This window comes from Simochromis diagramma, unplaced genomic scaffold, assembly GCF_900408965.1.
Source record: "Simochromis diagramma unplaced genomic scaffold, fSimDia1.1 OVJJ01000337.1, whole genome shotgun sequence".
In the NCBI taxonomy this organism is placed as follows: domain Eukaryota; kingdom Metazoa; phylum Chordata; class Actinopteri; order Cichliformes; family Cichlidae; genus Simochromis; species Simochromis diagramma.
In genome coordinates, this window is record NW_024386982.1 from 751700 (window position 1) to 779320 (window position 27621).

General features: G+C 40.1%; 1 protein-coding gene, 1 long non-coding RNA gene and 1 pseudogene across 2 annotated transcripts in view; 2 read left to right on the forward strand and 1 right to left on the reverse strand.

The window, feature by feature from the left end:
* Nucleotides 1-15805, forward strand: LOC120738376 (myosin-7). The gene is made up of 39 exons (XM_040039569.1): nucleotides 1-130; nucleotides 239-274; nucleotides 397-604; nucleotides 1861-2004; nucleotides 2091-2247; nucleotides 2336-2363; nucleotides 3406-3511; nucleotides 3596-3688; nucleotides 4069-4132; nucleotides 4217-4315; nucleotides 4401-4504; nucleotides 4894-5032; nucleotides 5124-5242; nucleotides 5328-5477; nucleotides 5580-5750; nucleotides 5834-6143; nucleotides 6265-6341; nucleotides 6481-6686; nucleotides 6857-6980; nucleotides 7190-7326; nucleotides 7422-7677; nucleotides 7829-8071; nucleotides 8170-8346; nucleotides 8454-8599; nucleotides 8689-8779; nucleotides 8870-9259; nucleotides 9366-9492; nucleotides 9675-9793; nucleotides 9881-10077; nucleotides 10306-10489; nucleotides 10787-10952; nucleotides 11045-11169; nucleotides 11254-11562; nucleotides 11650-11853; nucleotides 11960-12256; nucleotides 12443-12547; nucleotides 13053-13148; nucleotides 13417-13551; nucleotides 15690-15805. The coding sequence occupies exons 3-39, from the start codon at nucleotides 404-406 to the stop codon at nucleotides 15708-15710; spliced, it is 5817 nt and encodes a 1938-aa protein (XP_039895503.1). The 5' UTR covers nucleotides 1-130; nucleotides 239-274; nucleotides 397-403; the 3' UTR covers nucleotides 15711-15805.
* LOC120738377 overlaps nucleotides 13707-27621 on the reverse strand; it is a 26487-nt gene continuing 12572 nt past the window's right edge. The window contains exons 4-6 of the long non-coding RNA XR_005696960.1: nucleotides 23798-23940; nucleotides 17822-17907; nucleotides 13707-15777 (exon numbers count right to left, since the gene is read on the reverse strand). This is a non-coding gene — a long non-coding RNA (uncharacterized LOC120738377). The remainder of the gene's footprint in view (nucleotides 15778-17821; nucleotides 17908-23797; nucleotides 23941-27621) is intronic.
* LOC120738372 overlaps nucleotides 20184-27621 on the forward strand; it is a 10734-nt pseudogene continuing 3296 nt past the window's right edge.

A 27621-nucleotide genomic window follows, 5' to 3' on the forward strand; every position in this document is an offset into this window, starting at 1 on the left:
CTAACTCCCAGCCCAACCAGACACAAAAACATTCCTGGGCCTTAAAGCGCTCCTCCATATTTGGCAGAGGGGCTTTGCTTATAAGGAGAACTCATGGTGAAACTCCAACAGGTCACCGTTCTATCTCAAGGTAAGGCATGAGGACGGGTGCTCACAAACAGAGAAATTAGATCTTGATGCTATGGGCTTATCTGTGCCGCAGACCAGTCTCACCATTTTCCATTATATCTTTCCTCAGGACCAGTACACCTCAGTCTTCTCAGTAAGGATAAAGGTAAGCGTGTGTCCAAATGGACACTGGAGAAAAATGGAAATATAACGTTATGTAAAAAATTTAGGAAAAGAAAAATCTTTATCTGCAGCATAAGTAATTTGTCCCTTTTTGTTGTACACAAGGTGAAAAATGGGTGATGCTGCCATGAAAGAATTTGGGGCAGCGGCCCCTTACCTGAGGAAGTCAGACAGGGAGCGTCTGGAGGCCCAGACTCGCCCGTTTGACATGAAGAAGGAGTGTTTTGTTCCTGACCCCAGTGATGAATATGTGAAGGCTTCGATCACCAGCCGTGATGGGGACAAAGTCACTGCTCAGACTGAGAAAGGGAAGGTGAGTGATTTGTTGGCACAGCTGCTCTTCATACAGCTGGTTTCCTAACTAAGACCAAAATGGTGTGAACTTATTTTTCCTCTAACAAATGTAGTATAGATACAACCAGAACAGTCTTTTTCTCCATGACACAGCTGAGCTCAACAGCTGAATTTTGTTTATTTTGTCAAACACACTCAGAAGCAAGAGTACAATAAAAATATATTTCAATCAACCTTTTTCCACTTAGGATAAACTTTGACACCTCAAGGTAATTATGTGTACCATTTTTAGGACCAAGTAGTAAAAGGTACAGCTTTACATAATTTCTTCTATATTTTGAGATGCAATATCAGCATACAGTGGCTGTAGCTCAGGAGGTAGGGCAGGTCATCTACTAATTGGAAGGTTGGCTTTTGGTCCCTGGCTGCTCCAGTCTCCAGTATGCATGCCTAAATATCCTTGGGCATACTGAATGCCAAGCTGCTCTCTGATGTGTTCACAGGAGTATGGATGTGTGTGAAAGTTAGATTTTTCTTGGGTGTAGAAAAAGTGCTTGTATTAATCGGTGAATGAGGCTTTGAATGCTTAAGTAGAAAAGTGTTATATAAGAAATTTACTATTTTACAGCCTCTGTTTGGCTAAAACACACACACGCACGCACACACACACACACACACACACACACACGCACACACACACACACACACACACACACACACACACACGCACACACACACACACACACACACACACACACAAAGAAAATATGTAAAATATTTATTTTTTCCTTAAATGTTAAGGTTCTTATGCAAAGTGGATAAAAAGCATTTAAAAGACTCCAACAAGTTCACACTGTAGCCTTGCAGCTGCGAGGATCTGCATTAAGAACTTCCAGACTAGCTGGTTAACTCTAAGACATGAAACGGATAAAGCTTTGAGTCAACAATAAGACTAGACAAGAGCCAGTCCAACCATGAGTGCATTTATGTAATGAATGGGTACTTTTGCAACCTTTTTAACAAGCCAATTTTTGTATTGTCACATTAAAGTGGATAGCCATAATTAATTATGTCTGTCAAAGGTACAGCAGTCCTCCAGTGTACTCCTGTTCACCGAACCGACTTAACTGGGTTATACATGCTTTTCTTCGTTTTGTGCTTTTCTTCTTTTCCTCTCAAACTGTTTGGCATAATTCATCCTGGATTGATAGATCTCCTTCCTACAATATTTTGGAAATAAGTCCATATTAAGACCTACTGTGTCCTTTTTTGCAGACCGTCACAGTGAAGGAGTGCGATGTGCACCCTCAGAACCCGCCAAAGTTCGATAAAATTGAAGACATGGCGATGTTCACCTTCCTCCATGAACCAGCTGTGCTGTATAACCTCAAAGAGCGTTACGCAGCGTGGATGATCTACGTGAGCTGACAGCACAACACACTAACTGCCCTCCCACAAATTCTACATGTTTAACACTTTGCTCTCCTCTTTTCACCAACTATCAGACCTACTCTGGGTTGTTCTGTGTGACTGTCAATCCCTACAAGTGGCTGCCAGTCTACAACCAGGAGGTGGTCGTTGCCTACAGAGGAAAGAAGAGGAGTGAAGCTCCTCCTCATATCTTCTCCATCTCTGACAATGCCTATCAGTACATGCTAACTGGTAATTTACCTTCCATTGTTGAAGTATGTTGAAATTAAAATAAGATTTTGTAGTAAGAGTTGTCCTTATATGTCCTGCTCTTTTACAGACAGAGAAAATCAGTCAATTCTCATCACGTAAGTCATTCATTTTGACTCTGTTTGTTTGATCTTGGTAATTACAGTAAATCACACAGTGAGAATTGTACTAAGTGCCATCTGGAAACCTTTCAGTTTTTGCTGACATGCTCGATGGTCTACTTAACCACAGGAATATTAGCTTAAGTGGTGCTTTGTCAGTTTAGTATGTAAATGAAGTCCTTGAACAGAAGATCTTAGTATGGTATATTGGAAAGATTTAATGTTGGCATCATTTCATTAATTTAATAGGGAAGAAATTCAAAAGAAGGCTTTAAAATGTCGCTAATATCTCTAAAACAGTTAATACGTATTGCATATTCTAATGAACTCATATAGTGCTTTTCACTTGTTGCCATAGACAAATTAAGTACAGTGAGAGAGGGTGGCTTATTATAGAGATGACTGGATTGTCTACTTGAGTTCAAGGCGAGGCAACGGGAATAGGGTCTGAGTCCATTCTGGCTTGCTTTGGTGAGGGACAGGCTGACTGTAACGTTTGCAGGCAACACTGTCATCTGTAGTGAAAGTGGGAGCTGTTGGAAGAAAGTCTGGAGAGGTGTGGGTGAATGAGAGCGAGACAGGCGGAAAGGTGAACATGCAAGGAGAAGAGATAGTGAAGGCAGATGAATTTAAATACCTGGGGTCAACCATCCAAAGCAATGTTTTTGTGTACAGGAGAGGCGAACAACAGAGTGCAGGCAGGGTGGGTGGAGACGAGAGCCAGGGGCGATTTGTGACAGAAGGATTGCAGCAAGAGTGAAAAGGATGGATGAAAAGGACCTGCTATGATGTATGGTGAATAGCTTTAGGTGGCAGAGTTGACAATGCGAAGATTTTCTTTGGGAATGACCAGGATGGCCGAGATTAGAAATGAGCGCAGCTCAAGCTAAGCAGCTTGGAGACAAAGTTAAAGAGGCGAGACTAAGATGGTTTGAACATGTGCACAGGAGGGATGGTGGATATACTGGAGCTGATGTGCAGGGAACAGCCAGAAGAATAATGTGTCCTGTTTGTTTGATCATTCTATTTGTGTTTTCAGTGGAGAATCTGGTGCTGGGAAAACTGTCAACACCAAGAGAGTCATCCAGTACTTTGCCAGCATTGCAGCTGGAAGTGGGAAAAAGGATACAGGGTCTGAGAAGAAGGTTTGAATCTTCAATTTACAGGATGTAGAGCTTTTCCTGCAGTGTATGTGTTTTGAATAAAGGTTTTGCTTTTTTTTTTCTTAGGGTACTCTGGAGGATCAAATCATCCAGGCTAACCCGGCATTAGAGGCCTTTGGGAATGCCAAAACCATCAGGAATGACAACTCCTCCAGATTTGTAAAGTTTTGTTGATAACAGTAACTCATTTGATTGTTTTTTTATGCTTAGGCTTGTACTGTATCTATTTGTCTTGAGTTTAGACTAGTCAGTAATCAGGCAGAAAGAAACTCATGCTTGGAGTGTTACCCTTATCCCAGATTTTCTAGATGGAAATCTATGTGGGGCGGCTCACCTTTATCACTTTACTAGTTACACTTCCGTCACTACCTGCAGTTACCATGTTTCACAGCTTGGTGAAGTTGTCATACTTCTGAAAGTATAATGTTTCACAGCTTGGTGAAGTTGTCATACTTCTGAAAGTATAAATACTCCCGGTATACAGTAATATTCTGACACTGCCCAAGGCTCTTAATGTTTTTTTCCTTCGTACATTGCAGGGTAAATTTATCCGAATTCACTTTGCAGCCAGTGGGAAGTTGGCCTCTGCTGACATAGAGACATGTAAGTCCCTTTCCTGTGCTTTCATCCAATTTATTTCTATGTTCGCAATGATCAGCTACCTACATAATGCTAACATCTTTACAGATCTGCTGGAAAAGTCCCGTGTCACCTTTCAGCTCAAGGCTGAGAGAGATTATCACATCTTCTATCAGATCTTGTCTCAAAGGAAGCCCGAGCTTCTCGGTAAATAAAAACCTGAGTTGCGAGAACCAGCAACAACACTCCTGTAGAACTAAAATGAAAAATCCAACTTTGGTTCTCCTTTCAGAGATGCTGCTCATCACCAACAACCCTTATGATTATGCCTTCATCTCTCAAGGAGAGACAACAGTAGCCTCAATCAATGATGCTGAAGAGCTAATGGCCACTGATGTGAGTAGAAATGCAACAATAATCTGCACCTGTGCCGCTATTAAGTCATATTAGTTCAATTAATACTTTGAGTGTTCTACATTTAAACCTGACAGGCTGTAAATTCAAATAACACACAAAAAAATTTCACTCCAGATGTCAGCTTTAACTTTATATTTCTTTTAGGAGTATTTATAACCGAGTATCATTGAATCATGAAATGTGAACGAATACAACTTGAACAGACTGGATTAAATATCTGATGTCAGATGACAGTCCTAGTTTAATGCAGGATTTTGAAGGCTCAGAGAGCAAATACCATGTTATCCCTGGATCTTCCCTGTAATTCTACACTGTACACTCTGATACTATGTAAAAATAAGTAAGAAAACACCCCTTTTCTAATTTAGGATGCCTTTGATGTGCTGGGCTTTACTCAAGAAGAAAAGAATAGCATTTACAAGCTGACTGGTGCCATCATGCACTATGGGAACATGAAATTCAAGAACAAGCAGCGTGAAGAGCAGGCAGAGGCAGATGGCACAGAAGGTGAGAGGAGCTCTTTCAAAGCCTGAAAGTTAAACGTGTCTGTATCTGATGCTTACATTGAAAGAATTAAATTTGCATGTTTTTTCTTCAGATGCGGACAAATCCGCTTATCTGATGGGCCTGAACTCTGCTGACCTCATCAAAGGTCTCTGTCACCCAAGAGTCAAAGTAGGAAACGAGTGGGTCACCAAAGGACAGAATGTACAGCAGGTAATAAGATGATCAACAGCTGAATAAGGTTTACATTATGGGTTTATCTGTAAATTCTAAAGCTACAGGGGGATTTCTGCATTAGGTGTACTATGCTATCGGTGCACTGGCTAAAGCAGTGTATGAGAAGATGTTTCTGTGGATGGTGGTGAGGATTAACCAGTCCCTGGACACCAAACAGCCCCGCCAGTACTTCATTGGTGTGCTTGACATTGCTGGATTTGAGATCTTTGATGTAAGAATCCTCAATTCAACAACAACAACAACAAAAGAAATAACACAGACAGGACAAACACTAGTATTAAAAACAAGTATACTGTTGTCACTTTATTTACAGTTCAACACCTTTGAGCAGCTGTGCATCAACTTCACCAACGAAAAACTGCAACAGTTTTTCAACCACCACATGTTTGTACTGGAGCAGGAAGAGTACAAGAAAGAGGGCATCGAATGGACTTTCATTGACTTTGGCATGGATCTGCAGGCCTGTATCGACCTGATTGAAAAGGTGAAACACTGTACAATTACATGTTCAGCTAAAACTAATGCAAATATAGTTTTTAACAAACACTTATACTTTCTGTCCTTTAGCCCATGGGTATCATGTCCATCCTTGAAGAGGAGTGCATGTTCCCCAAAGCCAGTGATGCCACCTTTAAAGCTAAGCTCTATGACAACCACCTGGGAAAATCCAGCAACTTCCAGAAGCCCAGAGTTGTCAAAGGAAAACCAGAGGCTCACTTTGCCCTGGTTCACTATGCTGGAACTGTTGATTATAATATCAACAACTGGTTGGTGAAGAACAAGGATCCTCTGAATGAGACTGTTGTGGCATTGTACCAAAAGTCGACCGTCAAACTGCTTGCAACTCTCTTTGCAAATTATGCAGGAGCTGACTCAGGTAGGTTTTAAAAAATTACTAGCATCTTAGTTTACAAGTGATTATTAAAGCATCATGTAATAAGCTACTGGCCCAACCCTCCCCTGCCCACTTTCCCACAAATAACAACTGTATCTTACAGCTGAATCTGGTGGGAAGGGCAAAGGTGGAACCAAGAAGAAAGGTTCTTCCTTCCAAACTGTATCAGCTTTGCACAGGGTAATATCAGTATAACTGTACATGTTATAAATTGGTTAATAGAAACATTATTCCTGAATTTAGGACCTTAAAAGTCATTTTGAATTGTAATGTATTTTGAAGGACAATGGCAATTATTTTCTCTATGACGTGCTATCAGGAGAACCTGAACAAGCTGATGACCAACTTGAGGTCGACTCACCCTCACTTTGTACGCTGCATCATCCCCAACGAGACCAAGACTCCAGGGGCCATGGAGAACCCTCTGGTGATGCACCAGCTGCGCTGTAACGGTGTGCTGGAAGGCATCAGGATCTGCAGAAAGGGTTTCCCCAACAGGATCCTCTATGGAGATTTCAAGCAGAGGTATTACATTCCACTTCTTGGTCATGTGTCTCTTCAAAGAGAGATTTTAATCAAAAAGAGCTTTTGGGTTAACTGATGTTTATTTAAAGAAGAAAAGGATCACATATTATACAATTCCTTCAAAAATTGTAATACTAAGCTCCTAGATACTTATACCTGTGATTTTACAGATATCGCATCCTGAATCCTGCTGCTATCCCTGAGGGCCAGTTCATCGACAGCAAGAAAGGAGCAGAGAAACTTCTTGGGTCTTTGGATATTGATCACAACCAGTATAAGTTTGGTCACACTAAGGTATCAAAAAAGTCAGAAACACATCTATCTATCTATCTATCTATCTATCTATCTATCTATCTATCTATCTATCTATCTATCTATCTATCTATCTATCTATCTATCTATCTATCTAGTAGATAGATAGAGATTTTGAAATATCTGGTAAAAAGTAAAAGTAATTCAACTCTTCAACACTAATATATTAATGTCATTCGTGCTTCTTAAAGGTATTCTTTAAAGCTGGTCTTCTTGGCCAACTTGAAGAGATGAGAGATGACCGTTTATCCCTCATAATCACGGGAATCCAGGCTCGATCAAGAGGTCTGCTCGCAAGAGTGGAATTCCAGAAGATTGTTGAAAGGAGGTCAGACAGACTTAAATATAAATAAGCTGAAAGGAGCAAAAAAACTGTTATTGATCACAATGAGTTTGGTTGTACTAATGGTTGATCTTTGACAGGGATGCACTTCTTGTGATCCAGTGGAACATACGTGCCTTCATGGGGGTTAAGAATTGGCCCTGGATGAAGCTTTTCTTCAAGATCAAACCTCTGCTGAGATCTGCCGAGGCAGAAAAGGAGATGGCCAACATGAAGGAAGAATTCCTAAAACTCAAAGAAGCTTATGCAAAATCTGAAGCTCGAAGAAAGGAACTAGAGGAGAAAATGGTGACTCTTCTCCAAGAGAAGAATGACCTGCAGCTCCAAGTTCAAGCTGTAAGAATGACACCATAGTTATATATTGTTTTAAATGTGCCATTAAAGTGAGCACTAACAAGTTCAAGCTGTAAGTCTAATCACAATATTCCTTATACACTCAACCATGGATATTGTATCTTATACGCTAATGAATATCATCAAATATTAGGAGCAAGATAATCTTGCAGATGCCGAGGAAAGATGTGAGGGGCTGATCAAACACAAAATTCAGATGGAAGCAAAAGCCAAAGAGCTCTCTGAGAGGCTGGAGGATGAGGAGGAGATGAATGCAGAACTGACTGCTAAGAAGAGGAAGCTGGAGGATGAGTGCTCCGAGCTGAAGAAAGACATCGATGACTTAGAGTTAACTCTAGCTAAAGTGGAGAAGGAGAAGCATGCCACTGAGAACAAGGTACTTGATATTTCTATTTCTGAAAACAAGGGTATGAAAAAGAGACATGTTTCTAAACTGTGCACGGAATTTGTAATACCATCATTTACCTGCAACAGGTCAAGAACCTTGTTGAAGAGATGGCTGCTTTAGATGAGATCATTGCCAAGCTGACCAAGGAAAAGAAAGCTTTACAGGAAGCTCATCAGCAAACTCTGGATGACCTGCAGAGTGAGGAAGACAAAGTCAACACTCTGACCAAGGCCAAGGCTAAGCTGGAGCAGCAAGTGGATGATGTAAGAATTATAATGAACTTATCCACTTTAGCTTAACTTTTTGATTGGTGAACCATTTTCCTTTGTATTATGGAGACATTAGTTTGCTTCTTTCTAATAACATTCAGCTTGAGGGTTCTCTGGAACAAGAAAAGAAGATTAGGATGGATCTTGAAAGAGCAAAGCGAAAGCTGGAAGGAGACCTGAAACTGACCCAAGAGAGTCTCATGGACCTTGAGAATGACAAGCAACAACTTGAGGAGCATTTGAAAAAGTAAGCACGTTCACATCCTAATAGTTCCAAACAGATTAAGTAAAGCTATATAAGTAGTGCTATAAGTGGCCCTTCCTTCTTCCCCACAGGAAGGACTTTGAGCTCAGCCAGCTTAATAATAAAATTGAAGATGAGCAGGCCATTGCCATTCAGCTTCAAAAGAAACTGAAAGAGCTTCAGGTAATGACTTACTAATATGTGATGCTATCAAAACTAGTTTAACACTTATTAGTGAGAAAGTCTTTAACAGTGATTTTGGCTGTGATCTAGGCCCGTATTGAGGAGCTGGAGGAAGAGCTTGAGGCAGAGAGAGCTGCTCGAGCCAAGGTGGAGAAGCAGAGAGCTGACCTGGCCAGAGAGCTGGAGGAGATCAGTGAGAGGTTGGAGGAGGCTGGAGGAGCCACAGCTGCCCAGATTGAGATGAACAAGAAGAGGGAGGCCGAGTTCCAGAAACTGCGCAGAGACCTCGAAGAGGCCACTCTGCACCACGAAGCCACTACTGCCACACTCAGGAAGAAACAAGCCGACAGTGTTGCTGAGCTGGGAGAGCAGATTGACAACCTGCAGAGAGTCAAGCAGAAACTGGAGAAGGAGAAGAGTGAGCTCAGACTGGAGCTGGATGATGTGGTCTCCAATATGGAACATATTGTGAAGACAAAGGTGTGCTAAAATCACATTATTTGGTAATTTTTTTTCTCCAATGTTAACATAGCCATGTTGACATAGATATAATACATGCATATTGAACATTTGTGTTGAATTTCAGACTAATCTAGAGAAAGCATGCAGGACTCTGGAAGATCAAATGAATGAGTACAAGACAAAGTTTGAAGAGGCTCAGCGCTGCATCAGTGACTTCAACATGCAGAAAGCAAAACTTCAAACAGAAAATGGTATATTTTTCCTTTACTACAACCTACATGTACTTGGTTTGTATGATAGAAAACACTATCCACTTCAATTTTGTATAAAAGTGTTTAAACCTGGAAAACTCAATTGTTATTCTGAAATCAGACAAGGATTCTTGTGTTCTTTGGGTCTGAACAATAACAATCTACATTTACCATAACATTAGGTGAGCTCTCGAGGCAGCTGGAGGATAAGGATTCCTTGGTGTCTCAACTCACAAGAGGGAAAATGTCCTACACTCAGCAGATTGAGGATCTAAAGAGACAACTGGAAGAGGAGACCAAGGTGAAATAAAGTTTCAGTGCCGGCTGACAGCACCAGACGGTTATTTCCTAAAAAGTGTCACCTCTTCATATAACTTTCTTTTAACAGGCAAAGAGTGCTCTGGCCCATGCAGTGCAGTCTGCTCGCCATGACTGTGACCTGCTCAGGGAGCAGTATGAGGAGGAGCAGGAGGCTAAAGCTGAACTACAGCGTGGCATGTCCAAAGCCAACACTGAGGTGGCTCAGTGGAGGGCAAAGTATGAAACTGATGCCATCCAGAGGACCGAAGAACTAGAAGAGGCCAAGTAAGAGTCTGAAATTTAAATAGATGGTTTATTATCCTAAAGAAACTTTACCGTTCGTCTATCAGATCAGCTTTTTGTTTGTATTATGTTCCTACTAAAATGTAAGACGAACAAAAAGTTTGTCTGTTGGATGACCAAGCAGCCACTTGTAGCAGTTGAATTCACAGTTTAGTTATCCACCACACAGCTGCATTTTAATTAAACAGCTCTGAATGATGATTTCTTAAGGAAAAAGCTGGCTCAGCGTCTGCAGGAGGCTGAGGAGGCTGTTGAAGCAGTGAATGCTAAATGTTCCTCTCTGGAGAAGACCAAACACAGGCTGCAGAATGAGATTGAAGATCTCATGGTGGATGTAGAGAGGTCTAATGCTGCTGCCGCTGCTCTGGACAAGAAACAAAGAAACTTTGACAAGGTGAAACACACTGAAGTGTTTGTGACAAAAGTATCAATATGCAAGGTGGCTTCTAAAGCCTTACACTAGAAACAATCTCAGCACCCACAGGGGTTATTTAAGCAGAATATAAACACACATGCAGCGTGTGGTAGTTTTAAAAATCCACAACAGGCTTCTGAGCACAATTGTTAAGAGTGAATGTGAATGTTATAAATGCTGTCTTTCCTTCAGCACTATTTCTAATATTGGAATAAGTCCATTGGAATAATCAATCTGGCAAACACAGACTTATTGTTGGCCTTTGTTACACTGCAGGTTCTTTCTGAGTGGAAGCAGAAGTATGAGGAGTCTCAGTGCGAGCTGGAGAGCTCCCAAAAGGAAGCAAGGGCTCTGAGCACTGAGCTTTTCAAACTGAAAAACTCATATGAGGAAGCTCTGGATCATCTGGAGACCATGAAGAGAGAGAACAAGAATTTACAGGGTAGGGTCTGCTGGTGGTGTTTGCGCACAAGATCTGTAGACACAGCATTAAACTTTAAAGTCATCCTAATCGCAGTGTTTGACATCCCATAGAGGAGATTTCTGACATCACTGAGCAACTTGGTGAGAGTGGCAAAAGTATCCATGAACTGGAAAAGTTACGGAAACAACTGGAACAGGAGAAGAGTGAGATTCAGTCTGCTCTCGAGGAAGCTGAGGTACACGCTCTGAATAATTAATAAGACATTTTTAAGTAAAACTAACTGCCATTATGTGTAATTCTGCAACTTCTTTCCCACTAGGCCTCTCTTGAGCATGAAGAGGGCAAGATTCTAAGAGCCCAGCTTGAGTTCAATCAAATTAAAGCTGATATTGAACGCAAACTGGCCGAGAAGGATGAAGAGATGGAGCAGTGCAAGAGAAACCTGCAGAGGACCATCGACACCCTGCAGAGCTCTCTTGAAGCTGAGTGTCGCAGCAGGAATGAGGCTCTGCGGCTGAAGAAGAAAATGGAAGGAGACCTGAATGAGATGGAGATCCAGCTAAGCCAGGCCAACAGGCAGGCAGCCGAGGCCCAGAAACAGCTTAAGGCCGTCCATGCACATATGAAGGTAAACTAAAAAAAGTGAAAGAATTTTCAGATGTTTTACATTCAAACTGGGTATAAATTTTAATGTGAATAATGTTATCTCATCTAGGATTGCCAAATTCAGCTGGATGACTCTGTTCGGGCCAATGATGACCTTAAAGAGAACATTGCCATTGTTGAGCGACGCAACAACCTTCTTCAGGCTGAACTGGAGGAGCTGAGAGCAGCTCTGGAGCAAACGGAGAGAAGCCGCAAACTTGCAGAGCAAGAGCTGCTGGATGTCAGTGAGAGAGTGCAGCTACTGCACTCACAGGTGAGTTCTGTTTACTGCAACCATGCAGATGTATGAATACTTTTTCTAAAGTGCAGATGGACACTTTTTCTCATATTCTTGCATTGCATACCTTAATAATATACAGAACACCAGCCTGATAAACCAAAAGAAGAAGCTGGAGGCTGATACATCCCAGCTTCAAACTGAAGTGGAGGAGTCAGTGCAGGAGTGCAGGAATGCAGAGGAGAAAGCCAAGAAGGCCATCACTGATGCTGCCATGATGGCAGAGGAGCTGAAGAAAGAGCAGGACACCAGCGCTCATCTGGAGCGAATGAAGAAGAACATGGAGCAAACCATCAAAGACCTGCAGCACCGCCTGGATGAAGCTGAGCAGATCGCCATGAAGGGAGGCAAGAAGCAGGTGCAGAAGCTCGAGGCCAGGGTAAGAATCACAAGTACACAAATGTGAAAAATCACAGGTATTTTTTTTTAACTTAATTTAGTTTACTGTCTTTTAGTTGATGTGTTTTTATTAAAATTGTAATAAATGTTTATACTTAATGTAAGCAGCTTTAAAATTTGTGGTGGACCAGAGTCTTTGTAGAAAATGATTTTTGCATCTTTTCAGGTGAGGGAGCTTGAGAATGAGGTGGAGTCGGAGCAGAAGAAAAGCAGCGAGGCAGTGAAGGGAATCCGTAAATACGAGCGACGCATTAAGGAGCTCACATACCAGGTCTTTTTTTTTTAGACATTTTGAGTACATAAATAATTAATATTCATATATATTCATATACTTTAAGATAATTGACTCAGTCAGTAATTTCTCAAATCAATTATTATTATTGTGAAATCTACACAAATGAAAACCTGCTATAGTTAATTTTGGACATTGATTCAAGTTTCCTTAACGTCAGCAGCAAGTCCAGGGTGTGACTCTTATTAAAGAATTTAATATCATTCACATTTTTACCTTTACTGTGTTTCAGTTTCAGCAACAGGAAGTTAATAGCACATTTAATGTATAGTTGTGTGATATGAGTAAAGGGGTCTGTGTTCCTGTTACTTCACATAAAATATTAGACGTGCTGCTTTATCTTAGGCAAACATACATTTTCAGTCATAGGAGTCCTCTTATCCTGCCCCTTTATACACAGATTAACAAAATAATTCCCACAGAGTTTTCGGAAATATTACAAAGGTTCATTATTTTCTCTCATCTGTCTCCATGGCTTACTCAGACTGAGGAGGACCGCAAGAATATTCTGCGTCTGCAGGATCTGGTTGACAAACTCCAGCTCAAAGTCAAAGCCTACAAGAGAGCTGCAGAGGAGGCTGTGAGTTTATTCCTAACAGAGTTGTCTCTAACTTTGATTTTTTCCGCTTTCTTTTAACCTAAATATTCCTTCCCATACATATACTTTAAGTTTTCGCAGTTTTAAACATAGCTGTTCGATACATACCATATCATATTTTTGCTGCAACACAAACATTTTGGCTACATCTGTGCCGACACCTTTTATTTTATGATCATGTGGCTTCAAGAAACGTCGACTCCCCCATGCCTCGTAATATTGTGGACTGCGTTGTTTTTGAATCCTGTAGGAAGAGCAGGCCAATACTCACCTGAGCAAGTTCCGTAAACTGCAGCACGAGCTGGACGAGGCTGAAGAGAGAGCTGATATTGCTGAGTCTCAGGTCAACAAGCTGCGTGCCAAGAGTCGTGACGTGGGCTCTAAGGTAAGCGGCTTCTCTAGTTTTCAACCCCTGTTATGATGTTCATGATAACTCACTGCATCATTATCAGTTCAACACGATTAATTTCAAGTTGTTTTTATTCTGCAATTTGTAAAATGGCTCATTAAAAAAGGACACAATAAACACATTCGAAGCGATGCTTTAAAAATCCATTTATTTTGAGTTGTATGGTTTGTTTTAGTGGCATTGACATTAGATGTTGGTTAGTGGTGCAAGTTTATTTTATTAGTATTATTATTATTTTATCATCTCACAGAAGCCTTCTTCATTTGTCTTATTCAGGTGACAGTTTTCACTAAAAATATGTAGTTTTACATATTTGTTTTTTACGAAGCTAAAAAATAAAAAAATAAAACAGATATGAGTCATAAAAAGGGCAGAGGTTGGATGTAACAAACAGCTTTAAGCTATCTCCTGCCATATAGTTCTTTTTAAAGACCTCGTGATTAATTTGTGTGTTTATATATTTCCAGCTTTTGGACAGATACTAATTTGTCCTCTTATGCAGTGAATGAACCTTGCTAACATATTGTCTGTGTTGCTTTACTTAGCCATATTTCTACCTTCTTAAAAACCAACAAATTAAAAAAACAACAACAACAAAACAAACAAAAACGTCTAAATTTCCAGTTATAGCATCATAATTCAGATTTGGAATTAGCTAACTCAGTGAGTTAAAGACACGCCTTGAGCCTTAAATGTGGACAAACTTTTCAAGATTTTTCAGCTACATTTCTGGTCTCATGAAACATTCGTGTTGATTTTGTCCAAGCCGACATGATGCAATAACAGAATCCTGACCCACGCTCTGATGTTGTTTTTGCCAAGTGGTTGTTATTCTGTGATATCAGTGCAGCGATCAATGTTGTGATGTCATCATAGAGAATCCTGCTGATTTATGTTATTTGCTTATTTTACTAATTTATTCTCAAGCCTTGCCTTATTGGTTAGATTTTGCAGTGTGATTTAATAACATTGTATTCTCTGCAAATGAAAATGGTCATTCTTGAAAAAAAAAAAAAATCAATAATATTAATCTTGTAGATTAGAATAGTTGAATAAAATATCAGTTTAAATGTCAAAACAATAAATTCTTCTTGAGGTAGACACTGATATGATGAATTGAGGACTATTATATATAATGTATAATATTATATAACAAAGAATAACAGAATAAGGAAGCTTAAGATCTATTTGACGGGTGGAGGCTTTTACAAATTTCCCAAAAGTGCCCCAAATATCCCAAACTCAAGCACAGCGGCAGACAAAGCAATACTTAATCTTCATCAGTGTCATAACTGAATTTTAAGCCCAGCTCTCACTGTTGTTGCTACTTGCAGTATTTTCAGTGAATTTGTTGAATGTAAGATCATTGCTGGTATTTAGAATTTAAACATGAAAATAAAATAAATGTCTTTTGAGTAAAATGATATCTATGATAAAAGTAGAGATAAAAACACATTTTTGGCTTAGCTGTAACTTTTTAGCTAGGCAGGTTATAAATATTAGTATAGAATGAAATGATAAGTAGAGACACTCATCAGCTACACTCAACTATGGAAGCCTATGCTTCTCAGTGAATAAAATTCTTTTCTATTGAGCTAATATGTATTTTAATATAACAGTGGTTAGCACTGTTGCCTCACAGCAAGAAGGTCCTGAGTTTAATTCCACCATCACGCCGGTGTCTTTCTGTGTGGAGTTTGCATGTTCTCCCTGTGCTTGCGTGGGTTCGCTCCCGGTTCTCTGGCTTCCTCCCACCATCCAAAGACATGCAGTTAGTGGGGCAGGTTAACTGGAAACTCTAAATTACCCATAGGTGTGTATGCGGGAGTGAATGTAAGTGTGAATGGTCGTCTGTGTCTATGTGTTAGCCCTGTGACAGACTGGCAACCTATCCGGGGTGTACCCTGCCTCTCACCATGAGACAGCTGGGGTGGGCTCCAGCCCCCCGCGACCTTGATACAGGATAAGCGGAAGCGAATGGATGGATTGATGGGAATATTAGTTTTAAGGCAGCAACTACTGGTGTACTTATTGTCCGACACATTTGAGTGTTGTTAGTCCTCAGTCACTAATCTGTCTCTCATTGTTTGCTTTCTTATCATTCTTCATCACAGAAAGGGCTAGATGAGGAGTGAAACTCACAGACGGCCACCTAAGACCTTTGGGATCTTCTCTATTGGTTCTCCTTTGTCTCCAAAGTAACTGTAGAATAAAGCAAAGTGCATTCAAATTAATGTGTGCTTATTCATTTTTAAGTAGCACCACATAAAGTCGTCAATAACAACATATAAAACTTACATTTCACGTGTTCATCACTGACAAAATACCAATGTTTTTGAAGGTATAAAAATTCTATAAAGTGCCAAAAGAATTCAAGGACAAACTGATATTAAGTGTAAGGTGTTACCACATTAACAATATGTGAAGCTAATCAGTTTACTAATCACTATATTTTTTACACAGGATCATGTTTGGGGTGTGATGTTAGGTGGGTAACTTCTGCCACCTTGTGTTGAATTCTGTGCTGTTTTCTGATTATCATTCACAGTTGCAGCCGCAAATCTGCAAAGTTTTATTAACTGTTAGTGGGTATTCTGAAAATATTTTCCACCCTATTTACAATCATTTCATACAGCATATGCCACAGAAATAGATTTCTGCAAATGCAGATTTCATTCTGTGTGAAGCCTTTAAAACTCAATCCAGCAAGTTTTTGAGATTTATCGAGCTGCAGTAATCAAAGTAGACAAAAATATGTTTAGGAAAGAAATAGAAAAACTATAATGAGAGTCTGTATTCAGCTTAAATTTACTTGCAATGGTCTAAAAAAATGCTGTGTCAGAAGTTGTTTTTTTTGTATAATAAATCTGAGGGAAGAATAATGGTAATTTTATGGTTGCTAAACAGAATGAAGCCTAAAAATTATTTCCCCAATAAAGTGTAATTTTCAAAGTAAAAGTGCTTGTATGTCTCTTACTCAGTCTTGTCCCATACCACTGATCCTGATGTCTTAAAATTAGCTGCAAAGCTTTTTTAGTGAAGAGACTTCATAATGTGACACTTGTTCAATGAAATAACTGTAACGTGATGAGTTCTTTGCCATCAGCACAATACCACTTGTTATCTTATGCTACTATATACACAAGGACCATTGGTGAGTGTGGAGGCAGTGCTAGAAATAGTTACTTTCACTAAGTGAAAGGAGAGAGAAAGAAAATACTCTCAGTTTAAAATACTCCAACAATGTGACTGAATAGCAGAAAATGATTGAATAAATATGATTAAAATCTTCCCTAAAACCAGAGGAGGACAGTATTAGAATCTCTACGTGCAGAACAATGAAACAAACAAATTCAAGAGTAAATTACTTTTTTTACTATATTTATGATGTGCATTTTTAACTTTATATCTCTGTGTGTGTTTTTTGCAACACATTATAATCTGGTCAAATATAAAAACAGTGAAATTAGTTGAGTATAATTGTTGTAACATAATATCCTGATGATTTAGACCAGGCTGTAACTAAACAACATTGGTTAAAGAAGCCTCGTGTCTAATGCACTAAACAACTGTTGGACATATCTCAGGTTTGCTTACAATCTCTCACTGTGATATACGGATATTTTAACGCTGTAAAACAAAACAACTAATAAGAATTATTCTTTAAAAGACATCATCAATTTTCACTGTGCTACTTTCAGAGAAAATGTATCACATTAAATCCAAATATAGATGGAAATAAACCATATAAACACACACAAAAAAGAAACTAGAGTATGTCTAAGAAAATAAGAGCACATTTTACAGCAAATGTATTCCTATTTGAATCTTTGACAGGCTTACCGTTCATTATGCTTCTGCGGCAGGACAGTAGAGACTGAAGCACACCTTCTTGTGCTGTCAGTGGTTTAGGTGAAAGCTGACCCTGATCTAACACAGCCCAAAGGTCTTCACTATTAATGGAGAGATTATAAGAAAATAAGCGAATTGCTTCGTGTTATTCTTTCCTATCCAGACTTTGAGACACACGCAACCATCTAAGCCGTGGCTTTGTTTGTCTTTCCTTTGACTCTTTGGGGCTTGACAGCCTTTTAATACCGTCACCTCTGTGCTGCAGGCTTCTGTGTGTCAACTACTTAACATCTCGGCCTTTGATGTTTAGAAATACTTTAGGATTATTAGACAGACACCCCCAGCATAAAGTGACACCATTTATTTTTTTCCATGAAAGAACATGTGACCTTACCTTAGAGGGGTTAGGCAGCTAGATGAGGGATGGAAGCCAGGAAGGGACCAAAGAGCAGATGAAGATTTCCACAGGGGCTTAAACAGCTGAGAATGAGAATGAGTCCAACAATGTGAAAGCAATCTCTGATCCACTGGAACACTGCTCTGCACCACAGTGAAGGTCATTCTCATTTTACCATAGGAAACCAAATTTCTAATTCCCTCAGTTATTAAGGGCTGATAATGGAGATCTGTCTGCGTCACATAAAGGATATCAAAATAAAATCTGTTCTCTGCTTCTCCCCACGACAATGTTCATCTAATTTCAATGTTCAATGACTGTGGGCACAGAAAATACTTGGCATAAAACCCTAATTAGCTAAAACTTCCCAGTGTTTTAATGCAAACATTTAAAAAACACCATCAAACAGATACATTTCAACATATGGAGCATTTTCAGTGATGTGCACCTGTTACCCCCCGTCCATCGTGACATCAAAGAATGCACTTCTGCTACTGCCGCCCTTCACAATCAGAGAGAAAAAATCCAGACAAGAATTTCACAGGGTTATCTTTGTCCTCAAGGCCAAAGGAGAGGGAACAATGCCATGACGACACTGTGAGACAAAGGGTGAAGACCAAACTGGGCAGAACAGTGGTGAGTGATCCCTGATCTTAGCTCTCACTTGACAACAGCTGCTATACTTTGTTTCAGCAGCAGTGACTCCAGAAATGCTTTTCACCTTCCTTTCACATGCCTGACCTTTGCTGAAGTTTGCCTTTCTGATTAAACATCTTAGCATGAGCAATGAGGCCAAAGCTGTTCAAGAGGTACAATATTTTAGGAGCAAATTAGTCTTATTAATTTTGCTTGACTACTTTGTTTGGAATTTGGAAAAGGGGCATTGAATTGACTGGGGCTAAGTAGTAAAATGAGAGTTACTGTTTGTAACCAGGTTTTGAATGAATTATTGTCATAACCCCTGAATCTAAACAGACCATTTGCTCTTGGTTTTGTTGCTTTGCCTTGTATGTTGTAATCTGGAAAGATTATCAGCTGCTGTAAGCAAACAACCAACACCATGTGACAATAATCACTTTATAGAACGGAGGCTGAAGATTCTTCAGACATAGTGAATACATGTGGATTATTCTAGTAAGTAAAACCCAGACAAATATAAATATTAAGATTGTAAATATGACTTGAAGTATTAAACTGAATTTCATCAGTATTACAAACAATATATAAAGTTACCCGTTACGAATTAAACGAATAAAATAAGAGTCACTTGATATCAAGCCTGTCCCTGATCCCCACCTCTTGCCCTCCCCTTTCTTTGTCCTGTATTGTTCTCGCCCTGCTTGTCACAAGGTGAACGCAACAAATAGCAGCAGTGCAACTTACCCAATTAGGAGAATGCTTTTTTAATGTGTAACCTTTCTCCAAAAATTCAGGCCATATTTGGTGGATAAAGAACCTTTATTAAAGGATGAAGGGCAGATGTCAGCTGCAGGGCTCTTCACTTCACTTGATTGAAGGTTTAGAGTCAAAGGTAAGCAAAACATTTACATATAATTTAATGTTCAGAATAGAAGGTCACCATACTTTACATGTACATCGTATTAGTGTGGGGTAATAAATTATGATGCTGTGTGGTAGTGGTAATGGAATTTTTCTTGTTTTGCTTTTTCTTCTGGTCTAAACAGCAAGTCCTGACAGATCCTGCTCTTCTTTTTGGAATCCAACCCACCCTAGGTAAAAGCTGTTCTTGGTTTGAGTTGAACAGGAATGACCCTCAGTTAGGACTTACATTTTTGTGGTTTAACTAGAAATGTGCAAGTTTTATTGTTAATACTCTGAGTAAGTGGGTGTCTATTCTCATCATGGTTTTTATGGAATAATTCTGTATTGAAATTCAAAGTATTAAAACACGAGTTTTGAATGGTGTAAAGATTGTACGGCAGCTTGAGGCAAACCTGAGATTTTGTAATTCGGCAACATAAATAAAACTGACTGAAAGTCTTTTGCCTCTGTACATATTAGTTTTTGACTGACACCACACTATTGCAGCAATAAAAAAAATGTCATGAGTGGGTGGGCGGGTGGCATTCTTGGTCTGCAACAACAGTTATGAGAGTGGTACGTGTGACACTCACATGAATGTCATAATACAAGATTTTGCAGCAGAACACTGCATTGTAATGACATGATTGCTGTTCTTCTGTTTTGATGTTGTAGCTTATTCCTGCACCTTTTCGCACTTTACCTGGTAACTGATGGCTAAACGACTGCAGTTCACACCGTTAATAATCGTCAATGAATGATTCTAGCTTGCATTCATTGTTAGAGACTAACGTTCACATTTGTAACAGGTTGAAAAATGGGGGATGCTGCCATGAAAGAGTTTGGGGCGGCGGCTCCTTACCTGAGAAAGTCAGATAAGGAGCGTCTGGAGGCCCAGACTCGCCCATTTGATATGAAGAAAGAGTGCTTCGTTCCTGACCCTGAAGTTGAGTACGTTAAAGCAACCATCACTAGCCGCGATGGCGACAAAGTCACTGCTGACACCGAATTTGGAAAGGTGAATAAAGTTCAGGTTCTGCATAAGTGTGTACATGTGTCTACAAAGGACTTTGGTGCTGTTTTGGTTAACATGGCTGTTAACTGTTTGATTTCCATTTGCAGACCGTCACAGTGAAGGATTGCGATGTGCACCCTCAGAACCCGCCAAAGTTCGATAAAATTGAAGACATGGCGATGTTCACCTTCCTCCATGAACCAGCTGTGCTGTTTAACCTCAAAGAGCGTTATGCAGCGTGGATGATCTACGTGAGCTGACAGCACAACACACTAACTGCCCTCCCACAAATTCTACATATTTGACACTTTGCTCTCCTCTTTTCACCAACTATCAGACCTACTCTGGGTTGTTCTGTGTGACTGTCAATCCCTACAAGTGGCTGCCAGTCTACAATCAGGAGGTGGTCGCTGCCTACAGAGGAAAGAAGAGGAGTGAAGCTCCTCCTCATATCTTCTCCATCTCTGACAATGCCTATCAGTACATGCTGGCAGGTACAAATATCCCTTTTAGTATTCATCTTGAATGACATTTTGTTTGAACATCGTCGCATTTTCCCTGATTTTCTGATATTCTCTTGCTGACAGACAGAGAAAACCAGTCAATCCTTATCACGTAAGTAACTTTACCAACAAGGGTCTTTTTTCAGCAGTTAAGAGTTATACTTCTTGGTCTTGAAATGTATGTCTTTTTCTACTCAGTGGAGAATCTGGAGCTGGAAAGACTGTCAACACCAAGCGTGTCATTCAGTACTTTGCCAGCATTGCTGCTGTACCAAGCACTGGGAAGAAAGATCCAGCTGCAGAGAAGAAGGTTTTCAAACATTTTCAATTCAATTCAATTCAATTCAGTTCAATTCATGGGTATGTGTACAGCACCAAATCACAGCAACAAGTGCCTCAAGATGCTTTTCACAATCACAATTCCACTTGGGAAGCTTTGCACTTTAGATCTTGTCTTTGATTTTCACATCAGGGAACCCTGGAGGATCAAATTATCCAGGCTAACCCCGCTCTAGAGGCCTTTGGCAATGCCAAGACCATCAGGAATGACAACTCCTCGAGATTTGTGAGTGTCTTTAGATTCTTCTTTCCCTTTATCATCTCCATCTTTTTCTTCTAGCTACTCCCTTTAGGGGTCACCACAGTGGAATATCTGCCTCAACTTCACTCTATCCCTTGCATTCTCCTTTGTCACACCAACCCTGTGCATGGCTATATGATGACTAAAATCTGCTTTTTTCCACCTAACAGGGGAAATTCATCCGTATTCACTTTGACAACCGAGGAAAGCTGGCCTCTGCTGACATTGAAACTTGTAAGTAACTGTGTTTATGTGGAAAATTTGAAAGTAGACTTAACTATTACATGCAACTTATCTGTATACCAGATAAGTTACAAATAATTGATTTCTCTTACAGACCTTCTAGAAAAGTCTCGTGTGACCTTCCAGCTCAAAGCTGAGAGGGACTACCACATTTTCTACCAGATCCTGTCTCAGATAAAGCCTGAACTTCTGGGTACACAGTCATTAACCTTAAGAACTATCACTATATGGAAAACAGCTAGACATTTTGTAATTTTATATTTTTCTATCTCCTTAGAGATGCTGCTCATTACCAACAACCCTTATGACTACGCCTTCATCTCCCAAGGAGAGACAACAGTAGCCTCTATCAATGATTCTGAAGAGCTGATGGCCACTGATGTGAGTTGAATCTTAGATGCACTGCAGCAATTTTAGTCGAAAATTCAAAAGCAAAAACGAAAATAGTAAAATAATGTTTTTGATTTTTGTCAGGAAGCCTTTGATGTTCTGGGCTTCACTCAAGAAGAGAAGAACAGTATTTACAAGCTTACTGGTGCAATCATGCACTATGGCAACATGAAGTTTAAACAGAAGCAGAGAGAAGAGCAGGCAGAGGCCGATGGTACTGAAGGTGAGAGAAGACTATTGACAAACTACAGTCAGTGAGGATCTCTGTGGGCACTGATGACTTTAAATCAAAACTGCTATTTTGCCACAGATGCTGACAAAGTAGCTTATCTGATGGGCCTGAACTCTGCTGACCTCATCAAAGGTCTCTGTCACCCAAGAGTCAAAGTAGGAAATGAGTGGGTCACCAAGGGACAAAATGTGGCCCAGGTGAGATAATATGAAACTTTTGGAGAATTCCAAAATAATTCCCTAAACTTTATCAAGGTGTACTTTTATGCATTTCCTTGTTAGGTGAACTATGCTATCGGTGCGCTGTCAAAGTCAGTGTATGAGAAGATGTTTCTGTGGATGGTAATGAGAATCAACCAGTCCCTGGACACCAAACAGCCTCGCCAGTATTTTATTGGGGTGCTTGACATTGCTGGATTTGAGATCTTTGATGTGAGTTTGGAAATATTATATTCTTCTTATATGGTAGTCCTGGATGTAAAATACAATTTAAATCCTGATCATACTGTTGTCCGTCTCGCTTCAGTTCAACACCTTTGAGCAGCTGTGCATCAACTTCACCAACGAAAAACTGCAACAATTTTTCAACCACCACATGTTTGTACTGGAGCAGGAAGAGTACAAGAAAGAGGGCATCGAATGGACTTTCATTGACTTTGGCATGGATCTGCAGGCCTGTATCGACCTGATTGAAAAGGTGAAACACTGTACAATTACATGTTCAGCTAAAACTAATGCAAATATAGTCCTTAACAAACACTTATACTTTCTGTCCTTTAGCCCATGGGTATCATGTCCATCCTTGAAGAGGAGTGCATGTTCCCCAAAGCCAGTGATGCCACCTTTAAAGCTAAGCTCTATGACAACCACCTGGGAAAATCCAGCAACTTCCAGAAGCCCAGAGTTGTCAAAGGAAAACCAGAGGCTCACTTTGCCCTGGTTCACTATGCTGGAACTGTTGATTATAATATCAACAACTGGTTGGTGAAGAACAAGGATCCTCTGAATGAGACTGTTGTGGCATTGTACCAAAAGTCTACTGTCAAACTGCTTGCAACTCTCTTTGCAAATTATGCAGGAGCTGACTCAGGTAGGTTTTAAAAAATTACTAGCATCTTAGTTTACAAGTGATTATTAAAGCATCATGTAATAAGCTACTGGCCCAACCCTCCCCTGCCCACTTTCCCACAAATAACAACTGTATCTTACAGCTGAATCTGGTGGGAAGGGCAAAGGTGGAACCAAGAAGAAAGGTTCTTCCTTCCAAACTGTATCAGCTTTGCACAGGGTAATATCAGTATAACTGTACATGTTATAAATTGGTTAATAGAAACATTATTCCTGAATTTAGGACCTTAAAAGTCATTTTGAATTGTAATGTATTTTGAAGGACAATGGCAATTATTTTCTCTATGACGTGCTATCAGGAGAACCTGAACAAGCTGATGACCAACTTGAGGTCGACTCACCCTCATTTTGTACGCTGCATCATCCCCAACGAGACCAAGACTCCAGGGGCCATGGAGAACCCTCTGGTGATGCACCAGCTGCGCTGTAACGGTGTGCTGGAAGGCATCAGGATCTGCAGAAAGGGTTTCCCCAACAGGATCCTCTATGGAGATTTCAAGCAGAGGTGTCTGTTAGATAATTGGAAAATATAAGCAACATCAAATTTCTTAGTTATCCATTCTGGTGTGTTTTTGTGGTTTGACATTTTATGTAATATAAAATAAAGTTGAAATGCTCACTTTTTTTCCCCAGGTATCGCATTTTAAACCCAAGTGCTATTCCTGAAGGACAGTTCATCGATAACAAAAAGGCTTCAGAGAAGCTTTTGGGCTCTTTGGATATAGATCACAACCAGTACAAACTGGGTCACACCAAGGTCAGTACTGATAGAACAAATTTTGGCATATGCTGTTATTCTTGGTGTTATCATGTCCATGATGATAATAAAGTGGTCAAGAGTAATTCTAACACACACAAAAAGTGCCTTCAACATGGGTTTCTTGATCTTAGGTATTCTTCAAAGCTGGGTTGCTTGGACTGCTGGAGGAGATGCGAGATGACCGTTTAGCTCTAATCATCACGAGGATACAAGCAAGATCCCGAGGTGTTCTTGCAAGAATTGAATTTCAGAAGATTGTTGAACGCAGGTATTTGGTACAATGAAACTCCGATTTCAAATCAGTTCAAAAGTTACATGAAAAATGGAATATCAAAGAAATGACAAAACATTTTACTAAAGGTAGCATTTGTCTTCCTTTCATTAACTGAAAGTCAAAAACACCGCTAGGTTGTGTGCTATGGTCTTTAGTTTTGAGGAGGTTTCACAACATTACTTTTAGGATCAGGTGAAGTCCAAAAGTTTGAACCAAATGAGTTTGGTGTAAAAGTCCTCTGACACTGTATTATAGTCTCAATACCTTACACTATCCTAGCAAGCTATTGTATTTTCCTTGGAACACTGAAAACATCTTCATAAAGGGTACAAATTAAATAAAGAACGTAATTTATTTATTCATTAATGTTGGTTCTGCACTTCAGCAGGCCCGCTAGTTCAGAGACTCATCACCCATGAAGAAAGCAAGACAACAACTTAACCGGTCTTTACTTGATGGCAAGGGAAGGCTGGTCGGAACCAGGCTCTTGGAGCTGAACGCTCCTCACCTGTTTCCCAGCCAGCTTCAAAGAAACAGCCTTCCCTGCAGCCTTTTATTCAGTGAATACAAGCACCACCCATTGTAACACCCATATGGTCACAAAAAGTTAAAACACTGTGTGTGTGTGTGTGTGTGTGTGTGTGTGTGTGTGTGTGTGTGTGTATACATGACTTCCCGCCACACAATATATGCTTACAACTGTTTAACCACATTTCCTAGTTATCCACAGGACATCTCCCCACACCCGTATATGGCCTAACTTTAATGGTTCACCATATACAAGCCTATGCTTGTATATGGTGGCTAAATGAGTATGGCTAAATGGCCGGGAGTGAACATCCTTCACAAGATAAGGAAACCAGAATCTCACATGGAATGTGCCTGCGGTTAAACATTACAGCCTCCCCAGCATTCAACAGGCCGGGGAGGAGAACAAAAGAATATCTAAACATGCTGTTTAAGGCAAAGTTTACAAATTTAAGTACAACAATGGCAACATTTAACAATTTACTCTGACAATTAATATTTTCAGGTTTATTTAGATATAATGGATACTTTCAAACTCACAAACTGAAGACTGAAAAAACGATTCATTGACATTAAATAAGCCAAATGTCTGCAGGGATGCTCTTCTTGTGATCCAGTGGAACATCCGTGCCTTCATGGGGGTCAAAAATTGGCCCTGGATGAAGATGTTCTTCAAGATCAAACCTCTGCTGAAGTCAGCAGAGACTGAGAAAGAGATGGCCAACATGAAGGAAGAGTTTGCCAAACTGAAAGAGGCTTATGCAAAATCAGAAGCCCGCAGGAAAGAACTGGAAGAGAAAATGGTCACTCTTCTCCAAGAAAAGAACGACCTGCAGCTCCAAGTTCAAGCTGTATGTTAAAGGATTGTTTCTTACAGTATGACAACAAATATCAACATCACATGTATTGTGTGTGTTTGTCGGCTTAATGCGCACGTCATACTTTTTGTCTTCAGGAGCAAGACAATCTATGCGATGCTGAAGAAAGATGTGAGGGGCTGATCAAGAGCAAAATTCAGCTGGAAGCCAAAATCAAAGAGCTGACAGAGAGACTGGAGGATGAGGAGGAGATGAATGCAGAACTGACTGCTAAGAAGAGGAAGCTGGAGGACGAGTGCTCCGAGCTGAAGAAAGACATCGATGACTTAGAGTTAACTCTAGCTAAAGTGGAGAAGGAGAAGCATGCCACTGAGAACAAGGTACTTGATGTTTCTATTTCTGAAAACAAGGGTATGAAAAAGAGACGTTTCTAAACTGTGCACAGAATTTGTAATACCATCATTTACTTGCAACAGGTCAAGAACCTTGTTGAAGAGATGGCTGCTCAGGATGAGATCATTGCCAAGCTGACCAAGGAAAAGAAAGCTTTACAGGAAGCTCATCAGCAAACTCTGGATGACCTGCAGAGTGAGGAAGACAAAGTCAACACTCTGACCAAGGCCAAGGCTAAACTGGAGCAGCAAGTGGATGATGTAAGAACTTTTAAATAATAATACTTTTTTATGTATTTACATTTTATATATATTTACTTTTTATATATATTTACTTTTTTCCCCACAGCTTGAGGGGTCTTTAGAACAAGAAAAGAAAGTCCGTATGGACCTTGAACGAGCAAAGAGGAAGCTTGAAGGAGACCTCAAGTTAGCTCAAGAAAGTATCATGGACCTGGAAAATGATAAGCAGCAGCTCGAAGAGAGGCTGAAAAAGTAAGAATTAAGAACTGAACGTCTAACACAGGTTTTCATAACAAAGTTATTTTGTACCAGCAATATGTACCAGCAAAATATATTTTTTCCATCCACAGGAAAGATTTTGAGATTAGTCAACTGAACGGTAAAATAGAAGATGAACAAGTAATGAGTGCCCAGCTCCAGAAAAAACTGAAGGAGTTGCAGGTGATAAAAGAATAGAACAAAGTGTGAAAAGTAACTTAGAGCAACAAAATTTCATGGCATGGTGTGCCTTGATTTTGGTCTAGGCTCGTATTGAGGAGCTGGAGGAAGAGCTAGAAGCAGAGAGAGCTGCTCGAGCCAAGGTGGAGAAGCAGAGAGCTGACCTGGCCAGAGAGCTGGAGGAGATCAGTGAGAGGTTGGAGGAGGCTGGAGGAGCCACAGCTGCCCAGATTGAGATGAACAAGAAGAGGGAGGCCGAGTTCCAGAAACTGCGCAGAGACCTCGAAGAGGCCACTCTGCACCACGAAGCCACTACTGCCACACTCAGGAAGAAACAAGCCGACAGTGTTGCTGAGCTGGGAGAGCAGATTGACAACCTGCAGAGAGTCAAGCAGAAACTGGAGAAGGAGAAGAGTGAGCTCAGACTGGAGCTGGATGATGTGGTCTCCAATATGGAACAAATTGTCAAGGCAAAGGTAAGTTACTTTCAGGCATTAGGGTTTGTTCTCATTGCCAAATCAAACATTAATTTTATAATTGTGTACATGATTGGCCATCTACTGCTTTTTGTTCACAGAACAACTTGGATAAAATGTGCAGGTCTCTGGAAGACCAGATGAATGAATATAAAACAAAATCAGAAGAGGGACAGCGTGCCATCAATGACTTCACCATGCAGAAAGCAAAGCTTCAAACTGAGAACGGTATGCAT

Coding starts and splice junctions, on each gene's coding strand:
- LOC120738376 (XM_040039569.1), top strand. CDS start 404: ATGGGTGATGCTGCCATGAAAGAATTTGGGGCAGCGGCCCCTTACCTG. Junction 4,505..4,893: donor AAGAGCTAATGGCCACTGAT/GTGAGTAGAAAT, acceptor TTTCTAATTTAG/GATGCCTTTGATGTGCTGGG. Junction 7,327..7,421: donor CAGAAGATTGTTGAAAGGAG/GTCAGACAGACT, acceptor GATCTTTGACAG/GGATGCACTTCTTGTGATCC.